Genomic DNA, 23,530 nt, shown 5'->3' on the forward strand with positions numbered 1-23,530 from the left:
CTGACCCTTCCTTGCCAGAAAACCAAGCCATTTGTCCGTTGCCTCACTGGCTTTAGCCTTAGGAATAAATGTAGATCTTCCTTTCAGAGACCCAAATCACAAGTTTAACTAGAGCAGTCCTACCCCCGTGGGATGTTCACTATCCAACATTAAACATAGTGTGTCAGCCCCTTTAGTGCCCTACACCAGAGGTTCCTTCAAACCAGGCTGTGGAGGCCATCTTGGGGAAGGTGGAGCCTGAGGAATGTCCTGTCTGGGCGCTTACAGGAAAGAGGAACTTGATCAAAAAGAGCTGCAAGCTTCATGAATTTTTGTGTCATTGAAGACTTTAAATCCTTATTACTACTATTCAGAGGTATTTTCCCCTCTCTGCATTCCATTCTCTGAAAATGAAAGCACTAAGCTGACTGAGTCTTTTTAAGTTCCTTTTTATAATTGAAACACTAGTTAATTCAGAGGACCGTTCCTTCTCAGGTGGTTGAAAGCCTTTGTGATTTTGCTGTTGGTTGACCAAGAAATCTTACAGCAGTCCTGTTTTCCTGTGGGCTGTAGGTAATTTGATGAAATTTCAGTGTATGATGTACTTTATCATATGTTAAATTAGTTTCTGATAACAGAAAAGCAGTGGAAGCCACCAGGATCCTTTGGAATGCATCAGAGAAGTTGAGGTGACTGATGTTCTCTTTGTTTCTTGGAGTGTCATGGGTGATGCCTAGAAGAGGATGGAAAACCTCAGTGGTTTTGTGTCATGTTGAAGGTCTAGGCTACGTTTCAATGGGAGCACACGGATGCAAACTATTAGGTGACATTTTTGAGAAATACTTTGAACGTCATTTGCTGAAATACATTTCATTTGCAAACAGCTGCCTGTTGAGAACATTAAACTGACCTGACTTAGCTGCTAAACAGTTAATATATACTCATTTGCTCTCTAATTATTTGTAGCACAGCTGATAATACCCTACTTTTGACCTGATTATAAGCAGCAGATTTTACAGGGCACAGCGGCTATTTGTGGTAAAATGTATGCCTTCCAAGCATGAAGTGTTAGTGAGCAGCAGCAGAACTAGAATGACTATAGTTAAAACATAACAAGTAATGAAAGGGTAACCAAGCAGCACGTACTAATATCTTTTTTTTTTTTATCAAGTATTTTTCAACTTGCATGAACTAGGACAGGGATTGTTGGTGTGAAGTTTGCAATGAAAGAATTATTTTGCACAAGATATTCAAGGCGCATGTTGTAAAAGAACACACAGAGCAGAAGCTCTGTTCTACAGGTAAAGAAGCAGAAAGAGTGAAAAGAGGAGAGAGAGGTCATCTGAAATAAATTCAAGGAAACAATATGGTCTTGAAGACTACAGGGAGCTGGGCAAGCATGGCAGAATGGGGAGCAGCAAATAAGCTGATGCCATAGGGTGGCTTTGTAAGTCATGTCTGGAAGAGAAGTCATCTCTGCTCTCCTAAACCCAGAAAGAAACACGATCTGTTGGCAATGTTTTGGAGACAGTATTTTGCTGAGGTGGTTATGTGTTTTTTACAGACAAAGATACCTCAGGGAAGATTCAAAAGATAGCTAGATTGAGAGCTTAATGCCAGGATTTTCTCCTCAGTATTCTTTTAGATGTTTTTCTTTTATAACAGTGTTTCTAAACTTGTAAACAAGAAGTTGACCCTTTCCTTTGCTGGAATAAATAACCATGATATTTTCATTTTTGTTTTTTGCCTGGGGTCCCAAGTGAACTCAGGTGCCACTGACAGACACAAGAAACAGTGTTTCTTCTGGAAACTAATCCAAATAAAGTGACTGTCTGCATCATACAAGAAGTCTGGGAGTTGTTGGAGCCACCGTGTTTTCTCACTGACGTGTAAGATTCAGTTTTGGGATGTAAACAATGAAATGTCAAGAAAAAAGGGGAGAAATTTCCCTTGATGGGGAGAACCTTCTCTAACCTTCTTGTTGCTAAACAAAGCTTAACATCTGAGTCATGTAGATTGATGTGGATTGAACGCTTTCTGCCTGCAAGATGGTCACCAAGTGAAAAATTACTTCAGAATGTTGGTTGAAGGACAGTACTATGCTCAAATTGAAACACAAATTCTTGCAATTGATTTTTGTTTCATTCATGCTTTTGTAATTCAGTAATTGCTCGAGGAAGCAATAGACTGCATACCACTTGAATAAACAGCACCAAAAAAATCTTCTGAAATTGCCAGAGCACTTGTTAAATGTGAAAGATAAATTTGGAGTGGAGCTCCTTGCAACAGGGATACTTTCAAGAGTGCTTATAAATAGTGAAAACAGGAACTTCAGGAAGAGAGGAATCTGAAATGATTAATCCTCGGTAGTAACCATTTCTGAAACTACAAGCCCAAATAAGAAACAGAAAATGATCCAACCTCACAAGAGCTCTCGAGAAGAAAATAAGTATAAAACATATGGAAACCTTCAGGGTGAAGCTGCTCTGTTTGATGGGATTCTGTTCAAAGAAAATCACATTCTCAGGATGCACAGTGTGCTCGGGAATACTAATCATAAATCTCACAGTGCCTGTGTGTGGTGCAAGAGCTAAACACACTACTGCCTATTTTGGTCATTCCACTTGAAGAAAAGGCATCCACGTATAACATTTGCAATCGCTGTAGTCATCAGCTTGGAAAATTGTCACTCAAATAGCACAAGATTCTCCATTTTTCATCTGAAAATGGCTAGTGGTGTTTTGGGTTCCCAATAACGCTAGCCATTCTTGGGTGGGAAACAGCCTTTAGAAGCAGGATGTTAAGTGTTATTTTGAGAGCTTGGATTCAGATCCCCGCTTCTTCTGGAAGTGCTCCTCTTCCCACTGGAGAAAACTCTCAGGGTATATAGGGTATATCTTTTTGGATCCTCAAAGGAGAGCAGGAAGCTTGTCCCAGCATTGTCATCCTTGAAAGTTATAGAGGCTTCTCCAGGGAGCCTTAGTGGTGAGGTACAGTGCAAAAACAACAGAGTTGGAGGGTCAGATCAGGTGTAGCAGCATCCTTGCCTGCTAACCCCGAGGCTTTCATGACAGATTCTTGCTTGAGACAACTCCAAAAGAGGTACACCATCAAGAAGCTCTAGGCAAATGGTCTACTGCTATCATAACAATTAATATTCTGCTGTAATAGTTCTTAGGATACCCTTCCCCAGTGTTTTTTTCCCAGGTATGCAGGGCTGGGAGAAGTGAATATGCCTCAGTTGGTTTTGTTTTTGTTTTGTTTTTTTCATTCTTTCCTCTGTCTCAATTTTGCATTTCCTTTCTAGAATTCATTCAGAAATTTCTATTATAACCCCTCTTCACTGCACTTTCCTAATGAATTATGTATATATGTAACTTCCAGACCTTTGGATGAAAACCATTAACAAAAGAGAAACACTTGGATAAGCAGGATGATTAGAAGCCTGGCACTTTTACGAAGCTGGTGATCTTCTTTTCCCATTCTGAGCTTTTAATTTGCTTTCAGCATATGCATAATGTTTTGATATCCTGAAATCCCCTGCCTATACTGTTAAAGGTTTGATGTGCCATGTGTCCAACATTTCTCCTGTTCTGTAGGTGAATTGGGCCTTTGTGCTTTCTCACATTTTTCATTCATTTTTATTCGTTTCTGTAATTTTTGGAGGACCATTTTTTTTTTTTCCAAGCTGCTTGTGGGTCACTGATGAATCAATTCAATTATAAATTGCAGACTTCAAATGCCTTTTCTCAGAAAGACAAGAACAAGGCAATGTTCAAATGAAGCCAGGCATAAGAACTATAAAAATAAATACTTGTTTACCTAATGCTTAGTTCTCTTCTGGAGCTTATTGGTATATTCACAGGAAAACACATATTTTTAAAAAAGACAAAATAATCTGGTCACAGGCAAGTAGCTAACCAGAAGGAACTCGAAAGATACATTCTTTAGCATCTTTCCTTGTTTCTTGATTATCCACTATCAGTGTAAAAAATACTTTGTACAAGTACTAGTCTACAAGACTAGTAGTCTCTAGAAGACTAGTACTGTTCTGGTGCAAGATTTCTGTCATGTAACATAGTTGTAATGAAATGAATTCCTCAATTCAGTTATGTGTAGTAAACGTTAGGAAGTACTTGGTAAGCAAAAGATAAGGTATTTGTTTAGACTCATGTAAAAATAGAGAAGCTTTACAGTAAAAAATAGTAACTTAGCCCTAAGCAAACTCTTACTGACTTTGTGCACATCAGTAGAAATCTTGGATGGATTTTTCTAGATTAAATATTGCTTCTCTTCTTTGACCTGAGGTATTACTGTTGTGGAGTTTGCTTGTTGCTCTTATTACCAGGAGGAATTGATGCTAGCTGCCTTTTTTTTGTGAGCTCCATCGTTTTATTTATAAAACGAGGAGCAAGCAGGAGACGTCTTCCAAACTCCTCTCCATGGAATGGCTTATGCTTCCACATGCCTCTTCACCAGCAGAAATGCACGTGTTCCTCTTCTGCTTCACCTTAGCGTAGCGGTAGTGATATTTCTCCTGTAGCACTCATCTTTTAGGAAACTCATTTTCTATGCTGGGGTTGAATGCATCAGAGAAAGCATTTGCAACCAGCCCCCAAAAGCCCTTCTTCCTTCCCATAAGTCACTATATGATTAGACTGCAATATGGTGCAATCCCTGGAGTAGTTACTGCTTTTTCCATTTTACTCTGCAGAGATGTCTAATTGCTTCTTTATTTGGTAGGTCTTGTGGCTGCCTAATGGATCAAAGACCTGCATACTGGTAGGCATCAGCACTTGCTTTCCAGTGTAACAATGTAAAAACAGTAAGGAAATGGTGAATGGAAATGGAAGCCTCTACATTGGAGCTGCAGTGCTGTCGGGTCCAGACTCATCCTTTTAAAGTTTGCTTGCATGGAGTAGGCTGGGCAATCGCAGAGCTTTGAATTTTTTTTTCAACACTCTTTTTAAGAGGTGGATCCCAGCCAGGCAAAAAGAGTGGATTGACGTGGCAATGCAAGCAGGCGATTGCCGCACGGAGGCGTCTGTATATCGTCTGGTTCTGAAGACAGTGGTTTGCCACTACCTGTTGCACTGTTTGAACTTCTGTTCAATACCTTATAGTGCACTGAGCATTGCAGGGGATCTTTCCAGTCTGCAGATTAGCTGTGGATTTAGGAAAACACAAGTGATAGTTATAAAGCCATTTTAAGGTCTACCTGCTTCTTCCCAGAGCCATGGCAGTCCCATCTCCAGTACTTCAGGATAAATACGTACGCATTTGGTAATTTTTCCCATCATTGTGCCAGAGCACTTTTAATCCAGAGCACTTTCATTGTTTTTCTACATTTGCACCATTTACTTTGTGGTTGTATAAAACAGACTTTCTTTAAGAAAGCTTATGCTTTTCAGGAAACCAAACCTATTTTGGTTTTCATTATTGATACTGTGTTTTTGGGAGCTAACAAGCTGCACCCAGATTAATGCTGTGAAGTGCAGTCATGTGGCACGCACAGCTGCTTCAAACTGTTTTTTACTTCAGACATATACTTTTGTTATTTTTTTTTTTAAGTATGGTTACAGTGAAGGTTCTAAAAGGGTACTTGTAGGTGTCTAACAACTGTACTTTATAATCAGAGAAATTAAATTCATGGAAATTAGTAATTTGACAGAAAAAAAATCTGCAAGCAGCGTAGAATTGTTCCCCCGTGTTCTTGTATTTATCACTGTATACTTGGTGACTAAAATGTAGTGCATGTTTTTACACTGTAAATACAAACATTATTTTTTTGATTTAAAATATCTGGAGAAGATTTTTTTTTTTTCCCTTGTTGGAAGTCTGCAGGATCAGATCATCTTCGCTTTTTCTGCAGAGGAGGGTGAAAGGAGTGTTCTCCATATGTCTGTGGGGTTAAAAATATCCTGAGCGCTGTGTGGCTATGGTTCTGCAGATGAGTGCAGTTCTGTGCTCTACAGCCGAAATGGATAAATCTAAATGAAGAAAGTAGTGGGAATGCTTCATCCCCGAGTCGTTCCGGCTGTAGGAAGTTCAGGTTCTCCATTGCACCCAGTTGTCCCCATACTTATGGTTTGGCCCTTTTAAGTAGGACTTCTTTTTCTTTAAGTAAGCAGTAGACATTTTTCCAAAAATAAGTGTATACGGTGATATTGTAATTTTCATTTATTAACTCTCGGTATCTGCCAAAACTTCTATCGCAGAGACCTGCAGTCATTTGTAAGGATACACATGCTGTCTCCCAGGACAGGTTAACTCAGCTGGGTGCTGAGAAGCCTCTGCCTGCATGAGGGATGCAGCGTGGTGGCTCCCCTTTCTCCAAGCTGTGGAGGAAGGAAAATAGCCAACAGCTGATGTCTGCCCCTGGATGGACATACAGCAATATATACGGAACACTGACATGCTGCAAGTGCCCCTCTACAGATCTTGACTTACTGATTTTTTCAGTCTTTTCCAGCCTCTTGCCCTCAGAACGGTTAGCAGTCATCTTGTGGCCTGCCAGGGCCCCACCATCCTTCAGAAGAGGAAGGGATTTGGTATTTGGAGCCTTTCTACACTCATTAAACGCTGTGCAGATCTGAAGTGGTAGGAGGTCAGTGCTGTTTAATCCCTGCATGAATAGAGCAGGCAAGTGTTCTCCTTCCCTGCCTGCCTCGTGCAGCCAGGCTGAGGAAACTTGCTCGTCTTCCCCATCCTGCGGCGCTGCCAAGGGAAGCAAAGCCTTTGCTTTTCTCCTCTGTTTCTGTGCTGTTGGGTAGAGATGGCAGTTCTGATCTCCGGCTCCGAAGCTGATACAAGTGAAAATGAAGGGGGCTAATTCTGCACACTGCAACACTGCTGGACCTTGGGATTTGCCTCGAGTTTCTTGCATTTTCCTGCCATTTCCAACAGCAGAGGTCTGCCTGTTCATACCCTGAGGCTATGAAATGTAGACCTAATAAATTAGATTCTGACTGCTTCTGTGCTTGGGCTCTCAGTAGTTTTACTTGCAAGTGCTCAGTCTTTCTCTTCTGGGATGTATTATAAATGTCACTTTCAGCCAGGTTACAAGCTGTTCTGTGCACCATGTTTATCATAGAAAAACAGCTGAGGGTACATCTTTCGCAGATTTATTTTGGGCATCTTATTTAGTTTCAGGAAAAAAACATTTCCTGCTATTCTGAGTTCTCAAAGGAAGGAATATGAGCATTTCCTTATCTCAGTGGAAGGAGATTTATGGGGGGAGCACCTGAGTGTTGGAGCGAGTTAGGAATGTAAAAGCCTTTTTGAAAGGAGAAGAGAAGCTATCATATAGTGCCTCCCCCAAAATGCTGTATGAACAGATTAAACTGAATGTAATTAATAACGTCAAGAAGAAATCCATTAAGTTGTTATAGTAACTGGGAAGTTAAGGTTTAAAATGTATGATCTGAATGACTCAGCTCTGGGGGAGGGGATCTGAAAGCCCACATATGGAGAGCTGGCAGCATCCTATTCTCTGGTCTCTTCTCTGTCCGTGCCGCGGGAAGCTCTGCTGTAGGCATGTTGCATGGTTAAGGCTCTCACCAAATCCTGAGCTTATTTGTCAGCAGGAAGGATAAATATATTCTATCCACCCTATCTGCTGCCAAAAAGCATGTGGTTTTCCTATTGTATATCTGCGTAACGATTAATGCTTGTCTCTGTAGCATGTCTGGTGATCCTTGAAGAAAGTTGGCAAAACTCACCTAAAATAAGTGGTAGTGGTAGTGCTAGGTCTTTCTGAGAGGCTCTTTCATAATGGGTAATAAGGAATCTGTGGGTCCTTGTGTCCTGCAGAGTAGCACCACCTCGTTTCTGGAGGTCCCCTGGAAGGAGGATATCTACTGAGGTTTCAAAAAAGGGAGTTTGTTTCCTATAACTTACTTGGGATCTTCTTATAGATGCAGAATGAAGTACATTACTTTTGTTGACCTTGTTAAAAAATACTTATGTAGAGTGAATGTGGGAAAGGATTGTTTTATTTGCGTATCTGTGTACTTTCATTATTTGCACTCAGTGTTTTCTCAGGATGCAGCTGCTACCAGAGCAGCACATAAACATTTACCTGCTTTCTCTGCAAGTGTTAATGTCAGGTAGTGGCATGGATGTCTGAAGAACAGAGTGCAGAAATCTGGGATGCTTCTTTCAGCCTGGTGTGAAGGTGTTTTTTGCTGTTGTAATCTGGTTGGTTCTAAGTATGTAATCCTGCATCCAGAATTAATGATAAACCTTTGAAATAGCAAAGGCTTGCTATTTCATAGTGTAATTCTCATGACTGTGTGTAGCTTCTGCCTTAGGAACAATGAAGCTTTTGTTGAGCAACTAATTGCATAACAGCAAGCTCTAAACCTAGAAGGAATTTGGAAGAGTAATGGCCTATGGTGATCTTAAAATATTTAGACAATATATATAGAGATTTATTGCATCTTGTTCAGTTAAAAATGAGTAGTAAAAAGGCTTGTCATTTTTATATAAGAATTGGGATTTATTTTAAAAGAATACACAGGTAAGGGGCTGACTGTGTTGGACAACCTGTGTGGACTTCTCGGTGTTTGTTTGACTGGTCTGATTTATCAGCTGGCCTAGTGTTGCAGTTACTTCAGGTTTACATGGAATTCATGTGCTGTAGGTAGACATTCATTTCTGATGAAATATAAGGGTATCCAAGTGTTTCATTTCTGATCCAAACTTAACATTTTGTCTATTGGCAATTAAGGTTGAAAGTAATCAAGCTCCATTTAGTCAATAGAAATGTTTCGTAGAAGATAAATGCTCGTATATTTAACTGTACAAAAATTGCAGGTGAGTATATGGTTGTACTAAAGGCCCCAAGGAAATACTCTGTTACTTTTGTAATGTGGGATTCTTTGATCTCTCTACTGGTGTGCTGAGAACAAGGTGAAAAGCTGATACTTTTTTTAATTATTATTATATTCTCCAAACTGTAAGAAAGATGTTGATACATTGCTTTAAGTTTTGCAGGGAGAGTAATCCCTGCTGTAAAATCCATCTAGTAATTTAATATTGCTGTTTTACTACAGGAATACAGGTGCCCTTTAGCTTTTCAGTAAGGTAATCCTGAAAGATGAGAGTTTTTTTTAAAACTCCTCTGTACTGTTTACGCATTAGGGATTCATGTAGCTGGGTGGTAATTTAATGATTCGATAGGGCCATAGTAAGTCATATACCCTCTTAATCTGCTATTCATCTTTGAAAATCCTTACCTTTATTTTCGTACAGTAGCTTATAGAAATGAAAGAAAACATTCAAGTAGCCCTAAGTCAGTTCTTTTTCTTAACTGACTCAAAATTCTGTTACCTGGGAGTGGTGCAGAAAGCCCCTGGTTGCTTGACGGTGCTATAAAAAGTTGGTGGGTTTGAAGATTTCTCCATACTGGAGAGGTGAGTCTAGAGGGCATGTACAGTGAGGGGCACGTTACCATGGCCATCATGTTGTTGCATGGCTGAAACAGGGCTGTAGTAGCTCCATACAGAGGCATCGTGTCTGCACGCAGACCCTGGCTGATCCAAGCAGCCTCTTCCAGCCTCTCTGATGCCCAGCACGGCAGTGCTGCCTTGCCAGTGGGAGTTCTGTTGCTGAGAGGAGCAGTGGCAGCAAGGTCAGGTCTCCAGTGTGTGATCTTGCTCATGGGAGTAGAATATAGGATGGGCAGGACATCTTTTTTCTTGAAAGCTGGCATTTCTTCTGCCCAGAAGAGAAGTCTGCTTTGCCATACAGAGAAAGGAGTGCATTTTTTTTGTCTGAGTAAAGCACATCATACAAACAAAATGGGAAACCCTGCAGAAATGTTGGGCCACTCTTGTGACTTAAAGCATTTTGTAGGCTGATGATGTGTGGCATAAAAAGGTCATTTTATGTCTACATCATGCTGTTGTTTTGACTTTTTTGCATTGGAACAAGGAAAGGCATCATATTTTTCTGCCCTAATGTAAGGTTAGGTTGAAAGAATGCTGTACTGATAATACCTAAATATTTTATTTCTGGAAAAAAGATACGTGAGGTAGTACATAATCATCTGTGGCCAATAGAATTACCCGTTTTAAAAAGAACTCAAATATTTCAAATACGTTCTTTTGCTTCATTGCCACAAATGTGAGGAACTGCCTTTTACCACCAAATTTTCAAATCTTATTAGAAGAGCAATATTAATTGCGGTTACCAGCCTCCTCTTTAGCAGTACTTGAGTCTCTCTTACTTTATAGGCCAGAGACTATTGAAATGGTACCAGTTATCGCATCTATAGATACAAATGTTGACTTTTGTCATCAAGACTCCATTTTCAGTTGCTATAATTTCTCAAAATTACCAGCTGTGTGCAGAGCAGTAGTCATTTTCTTGGTGGGGCTGGATGTAACCAGGTTGGGATTCCTCTGACCATGCTTGGAACAACCGGAGACTCTCATACCTCCCTATGTTTTGCAATTTCCAGTTTTGCAATTCCTTTTGCAACTTCAGTGATGAATAATTTGGACAGAAGAGCCAGAATTTTCCTGGTGACGCACACAAAAGAACTGTGACACAAAGCTCGTCCCTGTGAAATGGTAAGTCTGTGCTCTGAAGCATGGGAATGCTGCAAGTAGAGGTTACTGAACAGTGCGCTCTTCATTAATTGCACTCTTTGAAGTGATTGAATTTGATCAAAACTTTCTAAAGTATGCAGCATGAGGCAGACACTGAGTGTTGGAAGTATCACCCCACATAATTAAAGGTTTGAAGAGTTTTAAATGACTAGGAAAAAAATTACAATGAGAAGTTTGAGGAAAATGCTGGTGTTACCACTTTCACCTAACATAATAGCACTTGATTTCTAAGGAAATTGCAGTGTGATCTAAAGTATTCTTTCATTTTTTAAAAAAAATTGCTGATCACTTCAGCCTGAAATCTAGAATAATGCAAATATTTTCCCAACAAGCAAAATATCAGCTACTGAAGGAAACAAAATAGCAGTAGTATAAAGAAACAGTAACATCTGCTTGGGCAAAAAGAAAAATCCTGGAATAAGGAAGCTTAAATGTTCTCCTAAATCAGGCTTTTTCTAAATCTCTTGTTATAAATTAGTTTTTCAGAAAACAAAAATGTTGTCACAGATGCCTCTTAAAATATATGAAGTAAAATATTTTAATGGAAGTGGTCTTAGCTAGTGGTTGGTAGAAAACATCTGTGCATTTGAAGAATCCCAGAGGGTTTTCTGTTAGTCTTAATATTTTTTTTCTTTTTAAATTTTTTCATGGGATGGACAGACAGAAATTTCATTCTGGAAGTTGCTAGTATGGAAGAAAAATCGGGATAAATTGGGTTTGTAGTTGACCATGCTAAGCTAATGCAGTCATGTCCTCTTTAATACTTCGAATGCCATGCTTTGCCTTTGCAGATGAGATGTGAAATTTAATTTTTATTTACTCTGTTTCTGTATGAAAAAGGGACTTTCTGAGAAGTGGAGCCATTTGATGAACCACTTATCCTCCAAAGTGAGAGTGTTATGACAGATGCCTATAGGCATAAATTTTGGAATGGGGTTGAGTTCTCCTGACAAGCCTCAATATCCTCACTTAGAGAATTTCCTTACTTCTAAATGAATGATTAAGTTATTTTTGAAACCTCAGAATGTAACTGTTTTTTAATAAATAGTAAATAGGGGAGTTAGGCGAAGAATGTGGATTAAAAATAGGTTCTCTTTTCTAATCTGTGCATACACAGCTTGTGTACTCTTTCCTGGGTGCTCTTGTGCAATGGTAAGTGTAGCTGGTTCTCTGTCTTATTTCTGGCTCTGCTTTGACTCATAACTGATTTTGAGTCAGTCACTTTTTTTTTTCCTGTGCATTTTTCCTGTGTCCGCTACTGTAAGGCTGAGCACACTTGCCAAATGCTTTGAGGTCGGTGGGTGAAAAGTGTTGTGATGATGTTAAATGAATCCAAAACCTAGGTAGGAGATGCTGAGACAACAGTTAGCTTTACTGTTGATAGATGGCTGGTTTTCGTATGAGAGATGATGTGCGTGTTCCAGTGTATTTTATAAAATTTTTGAGACAATGCACTGTAGCATGGAATGATTATTCCTGCACTTAGTAACAGAGTAATAGCAGCTACTGCTGCACAAAATCTGTGATCTAAAAAAATAAATCCTTCGTATTTCACTAACAAAAATGATGCTGCAGACAGGCAGCGTTGTTAGAAACAATATATTGTGCGCGGCTAGATGCTGTTACCCTAGGAGTAACCTAATTTTGTACTCATTTAACAGCCTGGAGAGGTATCTCCCAGACTCTTTTTTCTCCTTCCTTGGACTCCTTACAGGATTGTCTTTTATGAGTGGTCTAGGATGCACAATTTATGAAAATGCAATTTATCAGCTGCAGAATCCTTCTTCCTGGTGAAGAAGGGACACGGGGGGAAAGCAGAAAAACGGCAGCAGCTGTTTACCATGGCAAGGAGCATCGTTTTTCCTTTTTATTTAGTTTTTGTGTGTGTCTGTGGTCAGAAAAGCTAGTTACCTGAACTTGCTGTTACCGCTACGGAAGCATTTACTCTAATTGGCCATGGAGAATAGGTTTTGCCACAGGCAATTAAACTGTTTTGTTAGGTGGTGTTTCATGGCCCGCAGGGTTGTGTTTTTGAGGCTGGGCTGCGAGATGAGCAGGACCTGCCTGAGTGTGACTACCTGGTACAGAAAACCACCGTGCCGCAGCGTGGAGAGCTCTGTTCCCAGCTGTTGACTAGTGCCTTCTCTTGTTTGAAGATCATGCTTGTTCAGCCCCGCATCTCCCACTTTATAAACCATCTGCAAATAAGACGGGACAGCAAGAAGGATTATGGGAGACTCAAGAGAGATTCTTGTTAATTATTATGGGATTTTTACCTGCCTAAACAGTACAAGGAAAAAAAAAAAGAGGGGGCAGCGTGCCTGGCTGAGCAACTGAGGTAGTGCCTGGCTCATCGCAGGGTGGGGGAAGCGTGGAGCAGTGTGGAAACGGCGTTTATAGCAGGACTCTAACTTGCATGGGGCCTCACCGGAAGGAGCCCCCCTTGGCTGCAGCATTGCACCATGGTTTCTCCCCTCGCCTGTAGGCCTCATAGGCCTGGCACAGCTAATCAGCAGGGCAGAGATCTTGCCACAGCACTGGCTCCGGTCTGTGGGGTGAGCTTCTGCCCTGTGACGCAGATGCAAGGCGCAGATGCAGCGGTGATAAAAGTAGCTAAGCCTGTCTCTTGCATAACATGCAGGATTTGAGGGGTCTGCTGTTCACTGGGCTGTTAGCATTTCTTGTAGGTGCTTTGAACTTTCTCCTTCAGCCTCTTGCTCTGCAGTTGGTGTACAGATAAGATTTCATCTTACTTTTGTGGGTCCTCTCCTTTGCAGGTTTCAGCTAGCTTTATTTTGGTTCTCTAGGGACCTCTTGCAGTTCTGATTTTGCATTTCATGTTTCCCCACTATTCTTTAGCATTTTTTTTCAAAGGGAAAAATTGGCAAGGTTAGGAATGTTCCTCTGTTTACAAGAGTTCTGGAGGATGTGTTCTTCTGAGGATGCTCTTTATTTGTAGGCTTGATTGTGCACTTCTCTGCTTAGGATCATTGTGTTGCTTTGCTGCTTGGCTCCAGTATTTAAAAAAAAAAAAAAAAAAAAAAAAAAAAAAAAAAAAAAAAAAAAAAAAAAAAAAAAAAAAAAAAAAAAAAAAAAAAAAAAAAAAAAAAAAAAAAAAAAAAAAAAAAAAAAAAAAAAAAAAAAAAAAAAAAAAAAAAAAAAAAAAAAAAAAAAAAAAAAAAAAAAAAAAAAAAAAAAAAAAAAAAAAAAAAAAAAAAAAAAAAAAAAAAAAAAAAAAAAAAAAAAAAAAAAAAAAAAAAAAAAAAAAAAAAAAAAAAAAAAAAAAAAAAAAAAAAAAAAAAAAAAAAAAAAAAAAAAGGGGAAAAAAACCCTTTTTGTAGGCTGTTTGAACTTGGCTCTTTCCATGAAAAACTGTAGGGAAAAGACAGATCTGAGGATTTTAGAATCCTCTTGGACTAGAGCAATATATGGGTGAGTTTAGGAAGGTAAGAAATAAATCAGTGGCACGAGGCAAGTGCCGCATTAGCTGGCGATGACACAGTAAGTAAGTTTCCCCACGCTGTTCATCCAGCACATGCTAATCCTGCCTGATCTGCAGTGTTTCCATTATCTATGTAGACCAGCAAGGCTTAGTGCATTATGCTCCTTTCCTAATAAAAACACATGGGGAACACAAAGTCTATTTTTTAAAAAAGTAACCTACCAATCTAAAGGGGGAAAATTTGCATTGCGTGCATTTTCTGTTGCACTGTTTTTTGTTGTATTTTTAAAGTGATGTGGATTTTTTAAAAGCATAATTAATAATTGTTCTTTGCTCTCTGAATGTTGTTCAGCTCCACTCTGAGGAGTGGGAGGCTCTGCTAGTCATTTGCACATGGAACAAGAAAGGTATAAATTGCATCTTTTAATAGTATGCTTCACTTTCCTAAGTAATTACCTTGAAAAACCCGTATGTGCTGGTAGGTAGCACTACTAAACTGTATCCTTTGTTGCTGTCAGAACTGATTTTTAAATTAATTGTGTTTGACTGCAATAGTAGATAAACTGTTTTAGAAATGTAAGATTTAAAAATCATTAACATAGTAAAGAAAATAGAATAGTGTTTTTGCAATTCTTTCTTCTGCCCAGGCTATTAAAAAAATATAGTCATAGTTTCTCAGCAGTAATAGTGAAAAATATTGCTTGTATTTCATGGGAGTTCTGCAGAGCACGTTAGGCCTAATGACAGTAAGCAATATAATGATAGGTTCAAATTAGTATTGATTTTCCTATCATAACTGAAATAAATGAAGAGCAATGACAACCTGATTGTACCCTCTGCTGGAAACCAAAGAGTTACTGGAATTTCTGGAATAGACTGGCTTGGCTATTCTCAGCTTTAATGATTAGGTTGCCAGAGAGAAGATGAGCCTTTGCAATCCTCTTACCTTGGCAATATCTCAGTAAGAAACCTCCTAATGAAAGTTAAGACACTGTTTTAATAAGGATAATTTACCCAGTGGTAACATGGGAAGAGAGCGGGTTTTTAATGTTTTTTATTTGGCCCTGCACAACTTTGACAGAACTTTCTCAAGTCCGTACAAAGAGTATCCTGCGTATGGCATTCACTTTTTATAATAAAAGATTTGGTTTAATTTATATTGTAGATAAATTTGTAACTTTATCACATGGCACAGATGCCTGATAGCTTAAAAACAGCAAACTAATTTAGGCTTGGTTTGCATACTCAGCCTGTAATTCACAGGTTGGCAATTATGAGAAAGCTTAAAGCAGCCTTGGAAGAGGACAAACTGGAGTAATCACTTCTCTAGTTGGATGATATTGGTAGATCCTTAGCACTTCTATAGCAAACTTAGTTTATGTGAGAACTGCAGTGATAAGAAATAAAGCTAGTTTTACCTCTCAGGGCAAATCCTTCTTTTCTGAGTCTGTTTTCATAGGTTACAGGCATTTGTGCTAATAGATGCCCTTGCTTTTGCTTTGTGTAGTGCTATGAAGTCTTCTCAGCATTTTATGAAAATTATAATAGATTGAGTTTTCTGAGGAGGAGTGAGTTTCTTGGAGCTGCCGTAAGCTCTGCAGACCAGTTTAGTTGTTTCTGTTCACAAGAAATGGGAAAAGACCACTGAAAAAAAAAGTTTTTGCCCTCTAAATAAGTAGTAAAAAGGGCTGTTTGGGAAATTCTTATGTATGTACTTCTGGGAGGCTGTGTCCAGGTAGCTGGACATAATCGTGGTAGTGACAGAGCTAAAAGTTTAGGCTTAATACTGGAAAAAATAGCCTAGTGCCTAAATTGGTGAAAGGGAAGAAGGTACAGTTAATTCTTCCGTGGCTCAAGATGTGTGTGTGTGATGCAAAAATAAAATGGTAAAATCCCTGAAACTAATTTTTCAAGGGAATGTAATTCTGCAGAAACATTTGACTGGTATTTCTTTGAAGTTTTATTTGTTGTATGTACAGCTTGTAAACATACTGCATGTTTGTTCCTGCTGTAGGTGGATAGCTCCAGTACCTGCGGTGCTGCTGCCATGCTGTGCAACCAGTTGGCCATGACCTCCATTTCCTTTTTTGTAAGCAAGTTGACCTTATTAGTAATCCGAGGGCAAAGAATTGCTCTCACATTTTGAAGTTGCTCGTTTTGTTTAAGGTAAAATACAAAGCCATCGCTGTTCAGGTACCAATTGCTATTTATACCTCAATTTGCCTTTGACCAGTGTTAAATCCACCTAGGGTTTATTTTTCTAACAAGGAACTGTGTGCAGTTTCTAAGCCTGAAGCAAGAGCCCATGTGTTTTGTCTGGGAGAGCTAGACCCGAGATTGTCACTTTTTTTTTTTGGTGACTGTCACCCTGTCTGAGTATGTACTTCACCCTGTGAAGTTTTGATGATCTTTAAGGAGAATCAAGTTGTTTGAATCCCAGCTCGCAAATGATGTAATTATCTGTGTGATCAGATAATCTCCTTCATCCCAGCCCTTTCCTTAGTAAAGCTTCTCTATTAATTCACCATTCAGGTTTCTGTTTTTATCTCTGATCATCTTCAGGTTCTGCTGAACCTGTAAGGATCAGCATTTTGTTGCTGGGAAAAATACTGCCTCAGTAATGTGTGTCACGGCCTGGGCAGCGCTGCTGGCAGTTGGGAAGAAACAGGTATGGTACTGCAGAACGCGCTGTATTATCTGAGTTTCACCAGGTTTTGTTTTGTTTTTTCGCTCTCTCTCAATCTTTGTGTCTTGCCTTCTTGAAAAGTGGGAGGAAATGAATTTAGAGTATGAAAGCAGCCAGGTAAACAGCTCTGCTTGCCAAAACCTTTTGTTAATCCAAAGAAATAGCACTGCACGAGCAGCAAAAATGTAATCCTCCTGGCCCTGCCTTGTCTGTGTTTTGAGGAGGGGAGTATCATTAGGGGTGAGAGGGTTAATCTCCTTGTCATATAACCCTGTGGCTTTAAAGCTGCCCATGCAGAAGCCAAAATGTGTGGGAAAACAGCAACATGGTGAAATGTGTATCTTGTATTTCAAATCATACCAGAACTTGCACATTAAGATGCGTTTTAGGAATTTTTTTAAATAGTGGATTTCACACTGGATGAGTTGAATAGCTATTTTTAAAAAAGTGTGTAGGAAAAGCAGGCTTTATCACATGCATCCATGTACTTGTATCCTCACCACTGTCAGTTGCCAGTTTTGAACCCTGTTAATTCATACCTTTGCTATAAGGCTTTATCACTCTGAAATTGCTGGAGTGTTTACTGTCATTTTTGAAAGACATGGTCGTGGAGCACAAAAAAGTTCAGGTGGAAGAACTAGGTCAGCTTGGTGTAAAAAGAAATGTCATACCCTACCTAGGATATATTCCAGCAAAATGGATTAGACCCAACTGCAGCACTAAAAGAGTACTTTTCTTTGTAGTCTAATATCAAATGCAAAGCCTTGCTGCTTTTAGGCATTCCTTGTTACCCACACTTAACCAGCCTGCTGGGATATAGTTTCTTTTTGGAGAATTTGGGTAGTGGAGAGAAACTCTTTGCTTGTAACAAAAGATTGCATGAACTAGAAAATGTGCGTGAGAAAAACTTTCCAGTAAGCCTCTTTGGGGTGTTTTTGGTTGTTTTTTTTACCCTAGGTGTTCGTCCCAGGTGTCAGATCTTTTATGTAAAGACACAAGAAAAGAATGACTCAGATTTTAACAATTTAGTCATGACTAACGGAAGTCTGAGATTTTCTTGGTAGGCTCTTCAGAAATGCAATCCACGTGGAACAAAATGTGTAAGTTTTTTTTTTTTATAATTATTCATGTTCTGATTAAACTTACTTTGACAAATTGGTAAATATTTATAAAGGAAAGGAAGTTGTGGTATAAGAGGACTCAGGCTTCCACAGACACGATCTGCTAGTCAGTCTGGTCCATCTCTCCATGTCTTGTTTCCTAGTGTTGGTTCTGATCCTAAAGTTCAGCAAAATTTAGGAGACACTTTTAGGCTCTCGTTCTTTCAGATATTTTTTTCCAAAGATGTTTTCCTGGATACTTATTTATGTGTTTACTTATTTACTTTATGTATTTACTTACTTATTTATGTCAGTTTGTGAACTGACATATTCAGGAGGGAGATGCAGTTGTTAGTCCCACTGTGGGACATGCTGCAGTGTGAGCTCATTTGTGTTGGGCATCACAAACTGCACAGCAGGGCAGTCATGAACATCTCAAACTTGTACTTTATTAAGCACTAAAGGATCCACCTCTGAGACACAAATCTGCTTAGTTCTGCTGCTTATGAAACTGCTTCCTTCTTTTGTTCTTTCTACGAATTTTGTCTGTATATTACATAGGTATATGTGTTTATTTCTGGCAGCAAATAGTCATGCCATATCTTCCTAGTCTGTGGATTCATACCACTGTTATGGTTGTCTTTACCTGCATGGTATCATCTAATTTGCTGTCTGCTGTCAGTTTTGGATTCCTTTTACAACAGGGCTTTTTAGTTTCTCCCGATTGTTGAAGATGGATAAAATTGTTAAACTTATTCTAGAATTTTATTCTGATACTGTAGCATGACTTTTACGCTGCTAATAGGGTAATGACTTTTCTCACTTCTAGCCTGCTCATCTAATTGTAATATTGATCAAAAGCTAGATAAGGTTTGCAGAGAGAAGTAACGTTGCCACACAACCGTGCTGCCAAGTGTCAGGTTTTTAGTAGCCATTCCACTGCTGTAATGTCTAAACCCACCCTGATTGCTTAGCTGGTGCATGCATGTGACCTGTTGTCGTAAGAAGAGGGTTCTTGATCAGGCCGTAAATTTGTTTTTCCCACTGGCCTGGCTCTGGTGTCAGCCAGCAATGGATGCTGAGAGGAGAGCAAGCCTGGGGGGAGGCATTGCAGAGTGCTTTTTGTTGTTTTCTGTCCTTTGCTCCTGTATGGTCCTGTTCATCCTTTTCTGAAGGGAAGCTGTTTAGGTGCTTTAGAAGACAAATCCCTCAGCTCTTTTCCAATGCTGCTTCATACAGGATGGAATGTATAGCCCTGTGTGCTGGCACTTGTGCTGAAATGGTAGTGAGTTATGTCTGGCATGGATCTGAGCACTCCGAACGCTTTGGCTGGCGATGAAGGGATGTATGTGTGTTGGATGTATGAACCCTAAGGAAATGAAAACAACTGGAGGTGCCTGTGCCACAGCCAGAACTGCAGGCAGACTCAAGTACAGTGCTGGTGGTGTGTTTTCTTTGAGTTTGTTTTGTTCTCTTTCTCTCTCTCTCTTTCTTTTTTCCCCGGAGTGATCTGGTTTAGAGGGAAGCAGGTTCATTACAGCACTTCTCTTGGGCATGGGAGAGCAGATGAGCAGTTGGCTCCTGGAGACTGTGATGTCCTTAGACCTCTGTGATCAGAGGCACCACTCTGTATTCAGATGCTATGCCTGAGAGTTAGTGTGGCTTTTTTCTGTAAGCTTTTTTGATTTAAATAGGTAGAGGTGCAAGCTAAATAGCGTTTAACCTGGGCACGATGGTATTAAACTGAATCTGAACCCTCAATGGCACAGTTGTGTGGTGGCTGGAAGCCAAGCCAAGCTGCCACGCTTGAGCGTACAGACTTCTGAATTGATTGTGGGGTGGGAACCAAAGAACAGCAATTGCTGTGTAAGATGGCTTTCAGTACCTGCTGCCGGGGCTTCGAACCTCACAGTAAAAGCGAGTGGTGCAGGCTGCCTGCTTTCTGGGACCCTGACTGCTGGTAGTGGCAGGGAAGAGAATTAGGTGCCTAAATTTTGATGCCTCCTCTGCCCCGTATCAGCTGGGTAGATCACCAGGGTCTGGCAGCCCTTTTTTGCAGGCAGTCTGAATTCCTTATTGCTCTCCTGAACTTGCACTGCATGAACAGGTGACCTGAATACAGTTCAAAATCCCTGATTTCTCAGGGAGTGAGCATCATGTTAGAAGTCTAACATCACCAAGCCTGAAACCGTTGCACAGCTTTTTGCGGTGGCTTCAGCACCGAAGTTTAGAAACAGTGGCCCTTCAGCAGTCTTCTACCTCAAAGGTAATCCTTCCAAGCAGGGGAGAAAATTTGTCAGCACAGAAAAAGTGGCACTCCAGCTCTACCTGTTCTTTGGGGAAAGAAAAGAAAAAACCCACAACCCTCAGTGTTCTCTCTGTATAATCATGACTAGCTTTTTTTATGAGAACTAAATCCACAGCAAGAAAGAGCAGGGGGCCTGGGAACACTCGAAGGGGGTTTGTTCCCATGTGCTGGTTTCCCCTGCTGCTTCAGCTGCTCGGCTGTGTTTCATTCCCCTTAGCACTTTTGCATAGTTCAAAGTGGCTGCAGTGTTACCCTCTACAGAAGGCTGTAATTTAGTGGCTGAAGTGGTGTGTGCATGCCAGTGTGATAATAAATAATGTTTGTGAGTTATGATTAAATCTTAGAATTGCATACAAATGCAATTCCTTTTCTTCTGTGAGAGCCAGCTCAAGCCATTCTTGGAGACCTTCTATACTGTACCTGTGAAAAGGGCTCATTTAAAGAAAAATTCTCTGCAAGTAGAACCCGTTAGCTTTGATCCTGTATTACTAGACATGTTTCAGGGCTTGCTTAGATTGCAGAGCCTTGTGAATACTGGTTACTTTTAACATGATTTTACTAAAAATTGAATCGTCCTTTCACTAATAGAGAGCTACACTTGCATAACATCTGCTGCCAAGTCTTTTATGAAAATGGACAGTAAGTTATAAATCAGCTGTGGTGTTAGCAGTTAGCTCCATAGTTTATTATCAAAACAGTTTGTTATTAAAAAATACATTTTTTTTTCTTTCAGGTTGCCTGTCTGAAGAAATTGGATTGAATACGAGTTCTTTATAACGGGGTGCACTTTAATCTCGATAATGAAGAAAAGCAGAAGTGTCATGACGGTAACTGCAGATGAGGTAAGCATCTTCTAAAGGCCTGTTTTATTTTTCCCAGTACTTCATGAAAATGAGATTAAAAATTTGTTTTGGCTTATTTTGTAAGTATCAGCTGCTTTTGCTTTGGTTACTCATTGATTTCCTTCAAGTTGTTTGCAGCTCATACAATAAGCATAAAATTAGCTTTTTGTTTAAAAAATAAAAAAAAAAGTTTTTGTTTAAAAACAAACAAACCAACCCCCACACCATGAGAAGTTTAGAGGAGTCTTATGCAGAGCATATACTTTACTGGTCTTTGGTCAGTGTAATACTGGCAGGCAGCAGGGACCGAACATTTCCATACCTTATGGAAGCAGTGTTCTGGATCCCATCTTTGTGCCTGTGCTGTAATTGTATACTTAGAAGTGTTTCAACATCTCTCCCCACTGTAGTTGCTGAACACCTAATGTGATGATGCATGTGTTATTCCATTACTACACTTGCTAATCATCATCATAATCCCCTATCAATTAAACTCCAGTTCCCATTCTCTGGAGAAATGTATCAGTTTGTAATGATGGCATGATAACCGCAGCCTTAATTGTCTTGTTTGTCACAGCTGGCGCTTGCCAAAGATGGAAAACCACGTGGAATTTATATGAAAATACAGTGGAGGAGTGGAACCTAATAGTTAGTGTATCCTATAGCACTCCTTCAATAAATGTGTGTTTCTTTTACACTCTTAGACTACATGTTGCACTGCTTCATAGTCAGTTTGCCTGCACATGATGCTGGGTCAACTTAGTCCTTGCTGATTTTAATGAAAGCAGGCATCTGAAATCTAATGGGAAGCTAGAATACTCTGCTGTACACTTCTTAAATAATAACAAAAAATTAAACAGTCTTACAAAGATTATTAATAAAGGCAGGTTAAGTCAGATCCTCATATAGAAGGCACGCTTTCCTTTCTGGGGTTCCTAGGAGTATTTTTGCCCTGATTTTTGTGCTGTGAAAGAGTAGGGTTTGGATCACTGAAGATCTCTAGCATATTTTTGGAAACACAGCATGCCAAATATTTCAAACTTCTATCTAGGTCATTATGATGTTGATGCCTTAGTAACTTCATGGATCTGTGCCAGCATGCCTTATAGCCCTTCAGGCTATATGCAAGGAGTGAAGTAGCTATGGGCCATGTTGTTTCCTGTCTGGATGCTTCACGTGGTTGTGGGATGGGCAAGCAAATAGGGAAAGTTGAGAAAACTGGTAGTATGCCTTTGTCTCATCAGTTTTGTCTTTCATTCCCATGTTGAGATTCCTTGCTGAGATAACAGAGTAGATGGTACCACAGAATTGTTTACTTTAAGTGTCATGACAGTGGAGAACATACTTTCTATTAGAAACTATGAGGCAATGAAGGACTCATGCTACTTTGCAGTTGTTCACGAAGGACCTAATAACTGACTATGGAAAATTAAACCACTCATTTTTTTTGAAGTTACTCAGTGCTGGCTGGGAGAGCGCACTGGTAGCAGTTTGTAGAGAAAGTGAACCAAGGGATTTGGGGAGGCTGTAAGGTGGGCTTGGAAGGGTCTGTGAAGGGTGGAGAGAGCAGGGTGGAGATCAAAATTGAGGAGCAGGTAGAAGAAGAGGAAAAAAATCTATGGGGTTGCCATAGATATATATACCGATTATAATAACCCTCCAGCTTCTACTGGTAGCTCATCACACACGATACAGAAAGATTCTCATTTATATTGGACAACTGTATCTGACTAGCTAAATTCTCTGGGTAAGACCAAAACTGACAACCCTCTTGCAGTGCTGTTCCGCTGTGGGAGAACTTCTGTCTTGGGTTTGAGAAGACTGACAGCCAGTTCTGTGATCATGGTGATGTTTTTAAATAAAAATCAGTAGAAAATAGAAGAGGAAAAACTGCTTCAACTGATCAAAACCTTTTTTTGAGACTATTTCTACTAGCAATGCCAGACATAGGGTAGGGTAGCCTAGCTGGGAGTTCCTCCCACTGAATAGCTCTTGGATGATTCATGATGTGTCTAAGTCCAGTATTCTTGGCACCTTTCTCTGCCTGGTGATTGATCAAAAAAAAGTGGCAAACCATTATGTTTGTGATGTGGAGAGGAATGATACTTCAGATGGATGCTGAGTGAAATGTTTTCTGACAAAGTTCAAAATTTCAGAAGTTTAACGTATCACCGAAGTGACCTGGATTATTGAAGTGTTCAATTAGATTAGAATTAGATGTTGAATTTAGCTTAGACAAGTTATGAGTGAATTTTCAAGTTCATTCATAACTTAGAATCATAGAATCATTAAGGTTTGGAAAAGACCTCTAAGATCATCGAATCCAACTGTCAACCCAATACCACCATGCCCACTAAACCATGTCCCTAAGCGCCTCATCTACACGTCTTTTAAATACCTCCAGGGATGGGGACTCAACCACTTCCCTGGGCAGCCTGTTTCAATGTTTAACCACTCTTTCAGTAAGGAAATTTTTCCTCACGTCCAATCTAAACCTCCCCTGGCGCAACTTGAGGCCATTTCCTCTCGTCCTATCGCTAGTTACTTGGGAGAAGGG

The 23,530-nt window shown here is 39.8% G+C and overlaps 1 protein-coding gene across 1 annotated transcript in view; it reads left to right on the forward strand.

Annotated features, from left to right (window-relative positions):
• The first annotated feature begins 20,931 nt into the window (after positions 1-20,931).
• Positions 20,932-23,530, forward strand: part of PDE4B (phosphodiesterase 4B) — a 201,178-nt gene continuing 198,579 nt past the window's right edge. Inside the window, exon 1 of the mRNA XM_009278745.1 lies at positions 20,932-20,973. Within this exon, the coding sequence (XP_009277020.1) occupies positions 20,932-20,973 (42 nt within the window). The remainder of the gene's footprint in view (positions 20,974-23,530) is intronic.

The sequence above is a fragment of the Aptenodytes forsteri genome, unplaced genomic scaffold (genome assembly GCF_000699145.1).
Source record: "Aptenodytes forsteri isolate BGI_AS27 unplaced genomic scaffold, ASM69914v1 Scaffold290, whole genome shotgun sequence".
NCBI lineage: Eukaryota > Metazoa > Chordata > Aves > Sphenisciformes > Spheniscidae > Aptenodytes > Aptenodytes forsteri.